Source organism: Tamandua tetradactyla, chromosome 16, assembly GCF_023851605.1.
Source record: "Tamandua tetradactyla isolate mTamTet1 chromosome 16, mTamTet1.pri, whole genome shotgun sequence".
In the NCBI taxonomy this organism is placed as follows: Eukaryota; Metazoa; Chordata; class Mammalia; order Pilosa; family Myrmecophagidae; genus Tamandua; species Tamandua tetradactyla.
Window position 1 is genome coordinate 68,761,469 of NC_135342.1, and position 14,057 is coordinate 68,775,525.

At 39.8% G+C, this 14,057-nt stretch overlaps 2 protein-coding genes across 5 annotated transcripts in view; both read left to right on the forward strand.

Moving 5' to 3' along the window:
* PDPR (pyruvate dehydrogenase phosphatase regulatory subunit) overlaps positions 1-14,057 on the forward strand; it is a 62,198-nt gene that overhangs the window by 17,097 nt on the left and 31,044 nt on the right. For all 4 annotated transcript variants that reach the window (XM_077133015.1, XM_077133017.1, XM_077133014.1 and 1 more), the window contains 7 exons: positions 6,211-6,292; positions 6,389-6,552; positions 7,282-7,403; positions 8,289-8,406; positions 9,266-9,415; positions 10,299-10,491; positions 12,398-12,522. In XM_077133015.1, the coding sequence (XP_076989130.1) occupies positions 6,211-6,292; positions 6,389-6,552; positions 7,282-7,403; positions 8,289-8,406; positions 9,266-9,415; positions 10,299-10,491; positions 12,398-12,522 (954 nt within the window). The remainder of the gene's footprint in view (positions 1-6,210; positions 6,293-6,388; positions 6,553-7,281; positions 7,404-8,288; positions 8,407-9,265; positions 9,416-10,298; positions 10,492-12,397; positions 12,523-14,057) is intronic.
* Positions 1,158-2,110, forward strand: LOC143659736 (ubiquitin-conjugating enzyme E2 K). Its single transcript, XM_077133012.1, has one exon. It carries the CDS (start codon positions 1,329-1,331, stop codon positions 1,929-1,931), a length of 603 nt encoding a protein of 200 aa, XP_076989127.1. The 5' UTR covers positions 1,158-1,328; the 3' UTR covers positions 1,932-2,110.

Consider the following 14,057-nt stretch of genomic DNA (forward strand, 5'->3'; position numbering starts at 1 on the left):
TGAATTGCTTAGGCAAAAGATTTGAGTTGCTCATAACTTATTTTTGGTCCCATCTGCTGATATTTGATAAGAATTTGATAGATCAGGGTTAAATTTTTTTAGAACAGAAATTGAGTCTTTTAATTTTGTTTCGTTTTGTTTTTACCTCTATGGGGCAGGATAACCAATTGGATTGATTTAATGTGCTTAGTAAAAAACTAAGCATGGTTTGTTGGTTGCAACCTTGGTTAATTTGGAAAAGCAAACAGCAATTTGTAATGTTTATAAGCTTCCTCAGATGGCCAAGTTCTCTAATAAAGGCCATGTGTTGTATATAGAATAATTTTGTGTAGTTATGTCTATATCAATATTGAATAAATGAGTTCATTGTACTAGGTTGTTGGAGATAAAAAGGCAATCTTATCTAGGCTGATTCCTGCCCGGGGCTGGGAAAGTGCGTATTAGTCAGTCTGAAACTTCTTCTTGCCCCAGATAGGAGGGAGCTGTTCCAAGAACAATGGGGGCCGCAGGGGCTGCCTTAAAGGGCCCCTATTAGGTAAATCTGGGGTAATTTGAACAAGAAAATAGTTGAGAGCAATGGATTATAGCCCATTGTATAAATAGGACACCATGAATCCATATTGATAAAATAAATAAAAAATAAGAAAGAAGGAAAAACTACCTTCCTGAGGAATGCCAACTAATAAATACAGAGAAATGATGGACTTAGAAAATCACTGTTTGATTTCTGTCATATGTAATAACGATTTCAGGCAGGAATCACCAATGGATGCTGTAACTTGGTGGGTGAAAGTTTGAGGAGAAAATAGTATATTTAAATAAGTTTTATAAACTATCTTCCCACAAATTGCTTCTCACAAAGGGAAGTATATTACAAAGGGAAAAATAGTAACTACAGTGGAGAAACCTGCAGACACCATCTTAATTAACCAAGTGATTCAGAGTTGATGTCAACAGTAGTGGGACAAACAAACAGTCCTTATGATGCACTGAAAAGGAAGAACATCTCTTCTGGAATGGTCCTGCCAAAAATGCATGACTGATATCGTTGTAAGGAAGCATCAGACAATTCCAGATTGAGGGACTTTCTGCAAAATACATGGTTTCTACTCTTCAAAAATGTCAAGTCAAGACAAAGATTGAGGAATTGGGGGCGCGGAGGTGATTCCACACTGAGGAGAACGCGGCGGCCGGGGTGGCAGTGGCAGTGTTCGTGTGCCCGGGTCTGAATCGCCGAGGGAGGAGGCAGTGGAGGAAGAGGTGGCGGCGGTGGCGGTGGTCGTAGCGGCGGCGGAGGAGGCGGGTACGAATCAGCTGCGGGCGGAGACATGGCCAACATCGCGGTGCAGCGAATCAAGCGGGAGTTCAAGGAGGTGCTGAAGAGCGAGGAGACGAGCAAAAATCAAATAAAAGTAGATCTTGTAGATGAGAATTTTACAGAATTAAGAGGAGAAATAGCAGGACCTCCAGACACACCATATGAAGGAGGAAGATACCAGCTAGAGATAAAAATACCAGAAACTTATCCATTTAATCCCCCTAAGGTCCGGTTTATCACTAAAATATGGCATCCTAATATTAGTTCCGTAACAGGGGCTATTTGTTTGGATATCCTGAAAGATCAATGGGCGGCAGCAATGACTCTCCGCACGGTATTATTGTCATTGCAAGCATTGTTGGCAGCTGCAGAACCAGATGATCCACAAGATGCAGTAGTAGCGAATCAATACAAACAAAATCCTGAAATGTTTAAACAGACAGCTCGACTTTGGGCACATGTGTATGCTGGAGCACCAGTTTCTAGTCCAGAATACACCAAAAAAATAGAAAACCTTTGTGCTATGGGCTTTGATAGGAACGCAGTAATAGTGGCCTTGTCTTCAAAATCATGGGATGTAGAGACTGCAACAGAATTGCTTCTGAGTAACTGAGGCAGAGAGAAAGAGCTTGCCCCTTCTTGAGGAGCATCAACATCTGTTATTTTTAGGATTCTGCATAGATTTCTTTTAAACTGGCATTCTTGCCTAATGATGTTATCTAGGCACCATTGGAGACTGAAAAAAAAAACAAAAAAAAACCCCTGCTCTGTAAATAAAGCTAATTAAACGTCTGTGTAAATTTAAAAAGGGGAAATACTTTAATTTTTTTTCTTACTTAATAGTGTAAAAATTCTTTGAGCTAAGCTAAAACCATGGAAAAACATGCTACTTTAGTGTTTAGCAGTGTACCAAGACTAGCAAGGGTTTGCTTCAGGATTTTGTTGAATAATTAAGATACTATTTTGAGTGTGTCAGGGCCATTCAAATTGTTGGTGTTGCATCACAGCTACCTTAACCGTTTTTAACATGGATCCTCTGTGCCTGTGAATTTCTTGCATGCTTGTACTTGACTTCTTAGGGTGGGTAGCTGAAAAGACCACCGTTAAGCATTGAGAATTCTTAAATATGAAATTTATCCAGAATTGAAGATGGTGACCTATTCAAAGCCTTTTCTGTCCTTGTCACCAGATTGGGACACTCTATTTTTTCCCCCTCTATCACTCACAGCTAATAGTATAATGGTAAATTTCTCTGTATTTGGTTGGGAAATGTGTCAAGGGACAGTAGTATCCCTTGCTTCATTTTTAAGTCATATGTTTGGAATGTTTTGTCACAGCTCTTCAGGCACTCTTAAAACTTTCTTATGTAAGTAATAATGTGTAAATGGAGCTGCCAATTTTATTTCTCTAGCAAAAACAGTAAAATAACAGGAAATATTTGATGTTGCAATATTTCCAGATTTAACGAAAGAACCGATTTAGTTTTTCAGTAAATTTGACATCTTCTGTTTTTAAAACTGTCTTAGATAAAATTTTTCTTTGAAACTCACAAGGATGCAGACAACTGCAGCAGGATTTTTTTTGCTTGTTTCAACCCTAAATTGAGGCTTTATAGAGAAAGCTTTATTGGATACTTCAGAGAGTCAATGTTGCTTGCATTTTCCCCATATTGAAACATGAAAGCTGTGTTGATGTTTTACTGTACATACTTCAGATGCACATAGGAATAGAAGTGTGTTATAAATCTAGCTTTCTTTATGATGTTTCTGATAAGAGAATTGAAAACTTTACTTTCTCTTGTACATAGTCATGCTTTCTATTTGTATTAAAGTTACAGTTCATTCTAAGTTCAAAAGTTTGAAAATTACTAGTTTTGCAGGCTCAAACACTAATGTGGTCATTTCATGAAGGTTGAAGTAGATTTATGCAGGCAGTCCTATATATAGAAACTCAGTTCTTATTAAATAACAAAAATGTAATGGATTCATACTGAATTAAAATAAGACTGTATATTGAAAGTCATATTATAAAAAAAAAAAAAAAAAAAAAAAAAAAGATTGAGGAATTGCTAACTTGGAAATGATACTAGAACATTACCTCCCCTCACACCCCCCACTGAAGAACAGGAAGCTTTTAGTAAGTGCTGATGGTATCAGTTCTTCGTCTGGGGTGGGGCCTTGGACAAAGCTTCTCAGCCAATATTCAGCAGCAACCACTACACATTGGAACCACCTGTATCCAGGCCTCACCCCAGGCAGCTGGGTTATTTTTTTAAACTTGACAGGTGATCCTAATATGTAACCAGGCTGGCGAACCCCTGACTTACACAAAACTGAAATCCAACTGACAAATTATAGTTTCTACTCTCCTAACTGGCCAGATATGTTTTCTAGGTTAGAAAATAACAGCCTGCCTACTTCTCCCAAGCTATTCAGATCCTACTGACGTTAAATATCTTGACACACTGATATTTCATGCAGTGTCAGGGCTAGACCATTCAGCCCATGTGGGTCTAGTCTTTCTACAAACTCTCACATCCTTTTGTCAGGGCTATTTATTTAGTAATTTATCATGTGCTCTTTGTGCCATCTTTAGTAACTGGAATTATTTTTTGGAAGTATTGATTTGATTTCTTCTTGCTTCCTCAAATACAGTAAAATGTTCAATAGTGGTTAAATAAAAGTGTATTGTGGGCTGCTTTCCAAATCCAAGTCGGTCTCACTGCCCATCACTCAGAGTGTTGGGTCCTGGACTGTGCAGGGCTGGAGTCTGGTATCCATTTCCCCATCACTTACCATTTATACAAGTCCCTTTTTTTGTCTTCATGAGTAACAATTCAGTAAAGATCCTTGTCCCATGTATTCTCTCATGCTATTTCTAAAGGACAAATTCCTAAAAGAGGGAAAATTTGGATACAGGGCATGCATATTTAAATCTTGATAGTTATTTCTAAGCCTTCCCCCAAAAGGGTTGTGCCCTCTCAGCCACAGTGTATTTCTTTACAGTGTTCTCAATATTGGATATTAATTTTTTCTGCTAATCTGAGGAATGGAAGTTTCAGATTTTAATTTACATTTCTTTCAGGTTTATTAGCTATTTATATTTCTTTAAAATGCCATTTAGTAGTATATGCTTCCTTTTTTTTCTTAGTGATTTGTAAGAGGTCCGTTTTATGGCTTTTAACCTATGACAAAACAAATTATTTGCCAGAATTGCTGTAGTTCAAACCTGAAAAGTCCTCTACAAAAATTTTGGAATTTTATAGTCTTGTTAGTGGATAATACACTGAGCCTGTAGGATATGTGGTTCTATTTGGGGAGAACATGTTTTCACACAGTATAACATGATGTGTAATATAGGTGCACATACAGTGATATTCTTCTGTGTAGTCTTTAGTAGTGAGGAGAAAATAATCTGGTAAATCCCCTGTTTTCTCAAAGCAGGCTCTGAAATTCCAGTTCACCAGGCTTGAGAGAGTCCGATTGGAGGGCTATGCTTCCCTATTTTTTTTCAGTTTGTAGACTGTTGGCATTTCCCATCTTTTCTGGAAAAGGAAATAGAGGAGCTTCACTAGCACCTGTGTGAGCAGGTGGCATCCTAGTGCTCGCCAGAGCTGGGCGTTTCCCTTCCACCAGTTCAGTCACTTGGGAACACGGAAAATACAGTCACCAGGCATCCCTGGGACCCCTTTCCTGAGCTATGTCTGGACCTGTGCTTCTGGGGGGTTCCTGAACAGGGGCTCTAACCCCGCCCTTGCCCAGAAGAATTCCAGGACAATACTCTTAAGGAGTCCTTCCTTTCCACCAGACCAATCTTTTGGAAACATGGGGATAAATTCGGCATTCTGGGGATGAGTCATTGGGTGTGCCCAGGATGTTTCTCCCCAGATGTCTAGACTTATGTTCCCAAGGTGGGAGTGCTTGTTCCACCTGAGAGAAGTCTAGGACAGCACTCCTAGGCATACCTTTGTCCTCTTAAGTTTCCTGAGGGCTAAAAAGGACTAAAAAGCCCTTCTAGAGTATACTTTAGAGTATACCCTAGAAGGGGAGACTTATATTTGGCTACAGAGGGTTTCAGTAGAGACTAAACAATTAAGGCCTGAAGGGGAGACACTCCCATTGGAAAGTACCCAGTTCTATAGGCCTAAACCCGAGGTGTCTCTCTAGAATGTTAAAGGCAACACCTTGTTTGATACAGGAATCCTTTGTCCAGAATCCTATGTTACAAAAGATGGAATGTCTCAGAAGGCATTGGAAGCCAGACAGCATACAAAGAAGGAGATTTTCATGGAGACAGTATTTACTGTCAAAGAGGTGAAAAGAGGAATAGATTTAGCAGGAGGAAGGGTCTGGGTTCTCAGAAGGGAAGAAAAGAGAGAGTGTCAGGAAATTTCTGAGAACCAAGGTGAGCTAGAGACAAGGGAAATTGATTTGGCTTCCACTCCCCTGGATCAGAGCCCTTATATTCCTAGAGGCACAGAGCTGCATGAGGGCATAGAGAGGATAGCAGTGAGCCAAGTGAGAAGAAAAAAGCAAAAGCATGCAGCCAAGCCTCCCATTACTCATTAGTCCAGACGGTCGGATGAGAGAAGTGTCCGCATGCTGGCTCGCCAAAATATGTTAACGGATTTTGGTTTCCAGTTTCTTGGCCGTATTATGAGAAAGAATTCAAGGGCACAGCCCAGAGAGTAAGCAGATAATTTATTAGGTACACGTGTGAGAGGACATGTGGGCAGTCTGACAGAGGGATGAAAAGGGTGAGAGGCCTGGTGTACTTTTAATTTTCACTAGCAGCTCAGAGCAAGTCTTCTGCTTTATAATCCAGTGTGCTTCCTCTCCTGCCACCCTATGTTTGGCCTGATCTGTCTGAGTGTGGGCTGCTCTTTCTTACAGGTTATATCAGGACAGGCTCAATCTCTCTGGCCCAGACTCAAGACCGGCTCATATCCCTGAAGCGCATCAACTCAAGGCTGAAGTATGTATGAGTCTAGAGCCTGATCTGACTTTCCTGTGAGACTGGCCTCTGTCAGGGGTCTGGTGACTGTCATTGTCTCTCTGTGCTCTATGGCAGTGTCATGGGTATCCCTTCTGAGATCATCTCCCCCAAGAAAGTGGCTGAACTTCACCCTCTCCTGAATGTGCACGACCTCGTGGGGGCCATGCACGTCCCCGAGGATGCAGTGGTGTCCTCTGCTGATGTGGCTCTTGCCCTGGCAAGTGCTGCCTCCCAAAATGGTAAGAAGATTTTAGGGTGCTCTTAAGATGGCAAGGAAGGAAGAGGGTGTCTAAGAAAATGTGTCATAATAGGCAATAGTACCAACTTGACTCTGGAAAATTATTCTCATTGGTGTATTTGACTTTTCCTTTTGAACACTGGATCTTAAAGTTATTTGGTTTTTAAATCTGTTAAGTATTTTCTGTCAGGCCCACATTTTTTTGTATTGAAGTTTCAAGAAACTGCTTTTAGTGCCGTTGAAACTTAAAACATGAAGATTTGTTTCTGCACAGGATTTCAGAAGCTCCAAGGATAGAACATACCTTTGGGGCTTAATCCACAACATACCTAATCATACCCGAGTGTGGGAATGAATAAGTGGAAAACTTACCAATATCCATGTGGGTAAACGTCCTTTGGGTAAACTGATTCGTGGTGTGGGTGGATTAAGGTTTAGGATGCCCTATTTGAACTTCTCTCCTTTGTCCCTGTTATGATTCCTGGAATTTACTTACTGTGTACTAGTCATTTTTTAAATTGGCCTGCTATTTTCAAAATAGGAAGGGCCCGTTTACACATTCTGAAGGAAATAGATCCTAGGATTTCAAAACTATTTTTGTATTTTTGTGTTTTATACTTAAGACATTATCCTGATGTTTTCACTGTTCTTTAATGAGTTGAGAATCTGCTACAGGTTCCTTAATTCTGGACCATCAGGTGATGCAGCCACTTTCTTTACCTTGCACTAGGGGTTCACATCTATGACCGGACAGCAGTCCTTCATGTAATGGTCAAAAAAGGTCAAGTCACTGGTGTGGAGACAGATAAAGGACAGATTGAATGCCAGTATTTCGTCAACTGTGCTGGTCAGGTAGGTTAGCAACGTTGGGTTGCTGGTTTTTGTATTTAACGTTTTTCTTTAGGATTTTTTTTGGTGTAGAAAAATCAGCTTAATATTGTGGCTGACTAAACAGACATCGGGACCTACGTTGAACTGGAGAACTCAGAATTCCTTCACTCTAAATCAGAAATCTATGCCTATCTCCCTTGCCTTCTTCTATCCTGGGTCAGTCAGTGCTATCCTGTTTAGAAAGACCAGAAAATAATTGGCCATTGGCATGGGGTCTTTGTGTGGTATTCTATTTCCCAGCAAGTAAAGTATTAGGCTCTTTGATTTTGCAGGATAATGGATTTAGTTTCCAGAACACTAAGCTGCTTCTACTTTTAAGGCATATCGGTCCCTTTCATTCCACCCTACAATCTTATGGTGACCTGGAAAAACACTTTTTGCCATGTGAGGTTCATGCAGTGATTGCTATTTGAGAGCTGTAGTAGGGGACTGGCTTTTTTTTTTCTTTTTTCTTTTTTTGACATAACAATAACAATTATTGTGTCATGGTTTTGGAGGCCAGAAGTACAAAAGCAAGAACCATGATTTCTCCCTGAAGTCTCTAGAATTCTGGTGCTGCCTTGTGGCCTGGCGTTTTGTTAAAAGGTCTCTATGAGCTTCTTTTACTAGCTGGCAAATCTGTATTCCTTTGATGTAAAAGTAAAGTTTAGAGTTTAAAATGCATAGTGTTGCTTCCCATCCAGATAATCTAACTAAAGCGGTGGACACTTGGCTTTCCACACCTGATACTGCAGCAAGAGTAGTATCCACAGGCCACTTGAAATTAACCCCTTTTCAAGAGGCTGAATTTGCTCATTTGTATTTCTGTTCCTCTTCCCACCCACAAATTGATCTGTCCATTTGGAGTGGGCATACGAGCTGGGTCTGTCCAACGAGGAGCCGGTTAGTATCCCGTTACATGCCTGCGAACACTTCTACCTTCTGACTCGCCCCTTGGAGACCCCTCTGCAGAGCAACACACCAAGTGAGGACTTGCACTTTTTTTAAATCTTGTTTATTTACCAGTCATGATGTCCTCTGAAAAGGAAGACTTTCTGCTAAGAACAGACAGTGCCCCAAAGAATCTTTTCTTTCCTGGAGCATGTTGCAGGGAGGTAGACCCAATTCTAACTTTCCTTTAATAGCTCTTTATGTTAGGATAGCCAAAACGGGATTTCCACTTCAGCAGTGTTTTTTCCAAGCTAATTTTAGCCCCAAACAGAGGTCACTGAGAATGTTTGGATAGGGAATATAATCTTGAATTTTGTTTTGAATACTGTATAAATTGTAGAAGTGTCATAGGTGAATTATACATAGTGATTCCGAGTGTTTAAGAGAGGGATTTTTGTTCGTTTGTTTGTTTTTGGGGGTGGGGGTGCCGTGCATAGGCCAGAAACTAAACCTGGGTCTCCTGCATGGCAGGTGAGAACTCTACCACTGAACCACTTGTGCACCTCAAGAGAGGGTTTTGATATCATTTTGAAGGTCTTAAATTCCTGGGATAGACTGCATAATGTACCCTTTCTGTTGGACTCTCACTTGTTACATAGTTTGGTTATGAGGACTAGTTAAAGCTTCTTGATAACTAGTAGGTTTAGGGATAATCAGGAAACAGACTCCACTGTAAATCTGAGTGGGGAGACCCTCCCCCACACCCTTGAAAGGTATCTTAAAGCTAAGGGATGCCTGCAGTCCTGGGGGGCTGTTTTGTTACTAAAGCCACTAGTGAGTGTTTTTGTTCTGTTTCTCTTTCTGTCCATTTGGAAAGCTGGCTTACCTCTAAACCTTCATTGTTCTTTTCTATTCCCTGCTCCCTTGTCTCCCTTGTTATTTCTTTTTCTCAGCCATAGTGGATGCTGATGGAAGAATTTATATTCGGAACTGGCAGGGTGGCATCTTGTCTGGGGGCTTTGAAAAGAACCCCAAACCAATCTTCACCGAAGGCAAGAACCAGCTGGAGATTCAGAATCTACAGGAAGACTGGGATCACTTCGGTGTGTGAACTAGAGTAGAGCAATAATACCTTGTGTATGCCTGAGAGTCTATATGTTTTCAAAATGTTCTCCATAATAATTCCTTCCTCTACATTTATGACAACCCCATGGTGTACAGTAGTGGTTATGTTGGGCACAAGGTTAGTTGCCTGGTGTACGGATGCAGATTCAGGAGATGAAAATCTAGATTGACTGACTTTTGACTTATCTTTTCATATAAAATCATTGCTGAGATTTTAGGCTAAGAGGAGGCCTACTTTTGGTAGGTATAAAATAGAAGATTTTTTCTTTTTTGTATGGGCAGGTACCAGAAATTGAACCCAGGTCTCTGGCATGGTAGACAAGAACTCTGCCTGCTGAGCCACCATGGCCCGCCATAAAATGGAAGATTTTTATAAAGCAAAATTGTTTTGTTAATTTGATCTTTTCTCAATGTTTTATAATATCAATTTTATTTATTAATCTTGTTAATATAGCCACATGATTCCAAATTCAAACAATATGGAAGGGTCTGTAATAGAAAGTTTCCCTTCTACCCTTCTTGAATGTTTTCCTATTTCTTTGGGTGCCATTTAAAAGCTTTTTCACTGGTGCTACCCATTTGAGATTATTATTTATAGCCAAACCTTTTATTATTTGTGTCCTTTGCTGTTCTGTAGCTCCTTTCTTTTGTAAAGATATCTTTTTTTTTTTCTCATTCTTTATGACACACATAAAGGTATGTCAAGGTTTCTGCTTTCTGACAGTGGCCCAGTTGGTTGTCCTTAGAAAATCTCTCCTAATGGATTTTCTGAAAGAAGAAGGAGGGGAAAAACAAAAGCGTGAAAAGTTTTGAATTCCCTGAAGGTGAGGGCTCTGCTTGGGTTTGTTTTTTATCGCTCAGAGCCCCTGCTGAGTTCCCTCCTGCGTAGGATGCCACAATTGGAGACTCTGGAGATCATGAAGTTGGTGAATTGCCCTGAGACGTTCACACCAGACATGAGGTGCATCATGGGCGAGTCTCCTACAGTTCAGGGCTACTTTGTCCTGGCAGGAATGAACTCTGCTGGCCTCTCATTTGGCGGAGGAGCTGGAAAGTAAGTCTTTCTCCTTCAGAATCAGCTATGAACGTATGTCAGCTTGCTGGTTGTCTTCCAACTAATACTGTATATAGTATATTCAATTAAGTATGTTACTAATGAGTGTCATTTGAGAGTTGTCCCCTTCAAAGTAATCAAAGATAGCTTCCCCCTATCTTCCAGAAATATTGTCATTCCTTTTTTGAAATCAGCCAGAGGACCTATGGGAATGTTCTTTTGCACTTTTTCAGTGGTAATAGATATGGTCTTTTGAGTGTATATTTGAGTTTGGAGATGACCCACTGTGGTGGTTAAGGTAGGTGATCAAGTTGGGTGGTAGAAGTTCTATTTAAAGTATGGATATTAGCCACATTAATGCAAAATATTAATATTGAATTGTGTGAGTGAAGGGGGTGTATGGGAACTGTGTATTTTCTGCATGGGTTTTCTGTAAGCCTATACTACTCTAATTTAAAAAAAAAATTTTTAAGCCAATGGGAAAACAAAGTATTCACATTAAAATATAATAGTAGGCCCTAATATAAATTAATGAGGCCAGTTTACTTGAGTGACTTGTAGGATGGCTCTGAAAAGAGTTAACTGAAGAAGTTACCAGAAACATTGTTTGGAACAAAGGGAATGTGGTCAGATAACTATAACCTTGCAAGGTCATTGGTTTACAAAAAATACCCATCGATGTATAAATTATAGGAAGTGTGTGTGTGTGTCTGTGTCTGTGTGTTTACTCTAATATCTTCAGAGATGTGTCTTATATCTTCCACATTCTCAAACTTTTTGTTTCAAAACAGTTTCAAAGTTACAGAATAGCTGCAAAACAAATTCAAAATTCATACAGCGACCTGTGAACTTATGACCCCACCCATATATCCAGATCTATCACTTTAAATGTAAGCCATATTTGCCATACCATTCTATCCATCCATTTCTATCTATCCTTCATCTGTCCACCTGCCTACCTACCTATCTACCTATCTTTCTTTCTGTCCATCTCTGTTTTCTAAACATTTGAGAGTAGGTTTCTACAGCATGTTCCTTGAACACTTAATATACTAAATATATTTCTCTGTATATTTCATATATATATGTATATATATATATATATGAAGCTTATAGTCTGTATTCCAGTTTTTTCATATGTCTCAGTAATATCTTTTTGGGGATTTTCTCCTTCAGTATTAATCCAATCCAGGATTGCATTTAATTGTCATTGTCTCTTTAGTGCCTTTTTTTTTTTTTAATTGTGGAAACATACATACAACATAAAATTTCTCATCTCAGCCACTCCCAAGCATACCAGTCAAAGGTTAATCACACTCACAGTGTTCTGGTATCCTCATCACCATCCATTACCAGAACTTTCCCATCACCACAAACAGAAACCCTATCCCCTTTATATATTAACTCCCCATTCTCTTTTCCGCCTGACTCTGATAATTTCCACTCTAATTTCTGTCAGTAAACATTTGCATATTCTGGCTATTTCATTTAAGTGAAAATCATACAGTATCTGTCCCTTTGTGTTTGGCTTGAGTGAAATTTCCTCCACATGAGCTCTTCATGATCTGTCCACATAATGGCATGTATCAGAATTTCCTTTTTTAAGGCTGAATAATATTCCATTTTCTGTACATACCAATGGCTTTTATCTTAAACATTTTCCAGCGAATCTTACCATTAGAACTAAAATCCTCATTGTGATCTTGTAGAAGCAAGAAATAGACCCTTCTTTGTTTGTGTTTTCCAAAGAAGCTAAGGGAATTGCCCAGAATTGCTCAGCATGTTTGTGACAAGATAGGATTTTTCAATTCAGTAGATTCTTAATTCTTAGCACAGTGCTCCCACATACCCCCCGCCCCCGATACCACATCTGAGGCACAGTAACTTCTTTCCGTTACCTCACCAGGTACCTTGCTGAATGGATAGTACATGGTTATCCCTCAGAAAACGTCTGGGATTTGGACTTGAAGCGTTTTGGAGTCCTCCAGAGCAGCCGTACCTTTCTTCGCCACCGGGTCATGGAAGTCATGCGTAAGTGCAGCTCTGTCCCAGTTGCACCTCGTTCTAGGGTCTTTCTGGTCGCCAGTGTTGTCATTTGGAAGGGCTGATTTTTCTTTAGTCCTCTTTTTTTAAAGCTTTTTAAATTGTATAGTATAACATATATACAAAGCGAAGAAATAAAAAAAGCAATAGTTTTCAAAGCATTCTTCAACAAATAGTTACAAGGCAGATCCCAGAGTTTGTCATGGGCTACCATATGATCCTCTCAGATTTTTCCTTCTAGCTGCTCCAGAATATAGGTGGCTAGAGGGCTTAAATATTTTTTATCATCACAATTAAAATTTTTTCCTTCTTTTTTGGTGAAAAATAACACACATGCAGAAAAGCTATAAATTTTAAAGCACAGCACCATAATTAGTTGTAGAACATATTTCAGAGTTTGACATGGGTTACAATTTCACAATTTTAGGTTTTTACTTCTCGCTGCTCTAAAGTACTGGATACTAAAAGAGATATCAGTTTAATGATTCAGCGTTTATATTCGTTTGTTAAATCCTATCTTCTCTGTATAACTCCACCATCACCTTTGATCATTCTGTCCCTCTCTTTAGGGGTGTTTGGGCTATGGCAATTCTAAATTTTTAATATTAGAAGGGTCTGTCACTAATATGGGGTAGGGAGATGGAACTGTCTGATATTCTGGAGAGGCTGGGGTAGGTTTCAGGACTTACCTGGACCAGGGACCTATCTGGAGGTTGTAGGGTTCTGGAAAGTTATTCTAGTGCCTGGAGTCCTTGTGGAATCTTCTGTATTGCCCTAGGTGTTCTTTAGGATTGGCTGGAATGGTCCTGGTTGGGGGTTTATGATAGGTAATCAAGGTCTAACTGAAGCTTGTGTAACAGCAACCTCCAGAGTATCCTCTGGACTCTATTTGAACTCTCTCTGCCACTGATACTTTATTAATTACACTTCTTTTCCCCCTTTTGGTCAGAATGAAATTGTTGCTCCCATGGTGCCAGGTCTGGATTCATCCCTGGGAGTCATCTTCCATGTTGCCAGGGAGACTTTCATCCCTGGATGTCATGTCCCACGTAGTGGGGAGGGCAATGATTTCACCTGCAGCGTTGGGCTGAGAGAGAGAGCAGCTACATCTGAGCAACAAAAGAGGTCCTCCAGAAGTAACTCATAAGCATGCCTATAGGTAGTCTAGGCTTCTCCGCTCCCTACATAAGCTTCACAAGAGTAAGCCTCATGATCGAGAGCATGGCCTATTGATTTGGGTGTCCCTAAAGTTTGACACAGTATCAGAGAATTCCCTAGTGATAAGTTTAATAGTTCCATATTCTTTCTCCCCTCCCTCAGGGGATTTTGCCAATACTTCCTGATTATCTGCTTAATATACTCTAGGATGTATCCAGGCATTATAATAATCTATACAGGATAAAACGACCCCTTTCTTATTTTGTGCTCCCTGTGTTTCAGTTGATCAAATGACCTATACAGATAGGTTGACTTAGATTATGCAGTACAGAAAATTTCAGTTCTAGACCAAATAAACCTTTCTT